Source organism: Phalaenopsis equestris, unplaced genomic scaffold (assembly GCF_001263595.1).
Source record: "Phalaenopsis equestris unplaced genomic scaffold, ASM126359v1 Scaffold196392, whole genome shotgun sequence".
NCBI classification, from domain to species: Eukaryota; Viridiplantae; Streptophyta; class Magnoliopsida; order Asparagales; family Orchidaceae; genus Phalaenopsis; species Phalaenopsis equestris.
Genome location: NW_018216341.1, coordinates 1 through 1512, shown reverse-complemented (window position 1 = coordinate 1512; position 1512 = coordinate 1). Strand labels below are relative to the sequence as shown.

The window sequence follows — 1512 nt, the reverse complement described above, 5'->3', positions numbered from 1 at the left end:
AGCTTGTCCACTTCACCAACTCCTCTTTACAGGTTAAAATTCATATATTTAGAGTTCTGCTTCAATAAAATTTTGCATTAATTAATTAAATATACCCCCATATATATAAATAATTATTAATCTAACAATATATATTAACTTTTTTAATTTATTACTCATACCTTTAAATAAAATGTTTTGATCTGCCCTAACTCACTCGAACACAGCAGCAACAGGGAGCCTTCTACTTCAAGTGAAGCTCGTCTCTTCGATCAGATGCACGAGTATCTCTCGACAAAGCTGCGTACTTCACCCTCCTCCCTCGGCTTATTCTTCCCCTTCAACTTCTACTGCACACAAGCACGGAGTTGCTCCTCTTCTTCGGTTCCATCTCACCCCAACAGAGCACGCGACATAGTTGATGATGCCAAATCATCATTACTGCTGATGTTTTGACCATGGTTTAAAATTTAGCAATGTGAGACTGACCTCTTCATCTTCTTGAAAAGCTTTCAATAAGGCTTATCTCTCATTGGGTAGCCAAATTCTATTTTCACTCAATTAAGATCCATATCATCACGGGAGAAATCATTTAGGAGTAATCAAACAATTTAGGAGGAAGTAGGTCCATATCAAGGTCTTCATTACAATCAGGCACAATAATATCTTATGCCTCTCATTTAATTTCTTACGTGCATGCTAGCATTTTTTTTTTCTAAATTTTTCACATTCCTCGTATCTTTGTTGGAATTTTTAGATGATCCATCCTCTGATTCAAAGATCTTTATCACGTATTTTGTGTACACCTGTAGTTTGTATCATGTGACATTGTTTCCTATATTAGTTGTGATTGTCAAATATTAATAGGATATACAGTAGTTTAGGGAAGTACTTTTTGAATCTCTTCTGCATCATAATGAAAATCATTTGATGCCTTTCTTAAATTGTTTTGGCAGAAGGCAACAGATGTGATCGAAGAAATGGAGGCTGCTGGAGTTAAGCCTAACATCAAAACATTTACTACCATGATCAGGGGTTGGGCTCGGGCTTCACTTCCCGAGAAGGCTTTAATGTATTTTGATGAGATGAAAAGGAGAGGATTTAAGCCAGATAATGCTGTTTATCATTGCTTAATGACTTCGCTTTTGTCGCGGTCGACTGCATCCGAGTACGTGTTCTCCGGGATTTTGAGTGTATGCAGAGAAATGGTTGATGGTGAATTGACCGTTGACATGGGCACTGCAGTTCATTGGTCTAAATGTTTGTTGAAGATAGAGAGAGCAGGTGGTGAGCTCACAGAGGCATTGCAGAAGACTTTCCCTCCTGCTTGGAATTCAAGCAAATTAGTCTTTACAAGATCCGACCAAATAAAGATTGTAGACGCTACTGATAGGAATAATTTTGAAAACAGGTATAGTGATGATGATGATGATTTGTATAATGTCTGATTTAAACGTCTATCCACTATTTGAATGTTCATATTGCATATCGGCCTCTTCTTCACTATTTATTTATATCTCATGAGCTTGTTTT

The 1512-nt window shown here is 37.0% G+C and overlaps 1 protein-coding gene across 2 annotated transcripts; it reads left to right on the top strand.

Moving 5' to 3' along the window:
- On the top strand, positions 1-1498 carry LOC110035146 (pentatricopeptide repeat-containing protein At5g04810, chloroplastic-like). Of its 2 annotated transcripts, XR_002295121.1 has the most exons (3): positions 1-32; positions 210-457; positions 936-1498. XR_002295121.1 is itself a non-coding variant. In XM_020739387.1 (2 exons), exon 2 carries the CDS (start codon positions 960-962, stop codon positions 1425-1427), a length of 468 nt encoding a protein of 155 aa, XP_020595046.1. In that variant the 5' UTR covers positions 176-457; positions 936-959; the 3' UTR covers positions 1428-1498. The 2 variants fall into 2 exon arrangements, 1 of the variants encoding a protein (XP_020595046.1); XM_020739387.1 differs by lacking the exon at positions 1-32 and having other exon boundaries at positions 176-457.
- The last annotated feature ends 14 nt before the right edge of the window (positions 1499-1512 follow it).

Excerpts from the sequence above, each read along its gene's own strand:
- LOC110035146 (XM_020739387.1), top strand. The coding sequence starts at position 960 with ATGGAGGCTGCTGGAGTTAAGCCTAACATCAAAACATTTACTACCATG.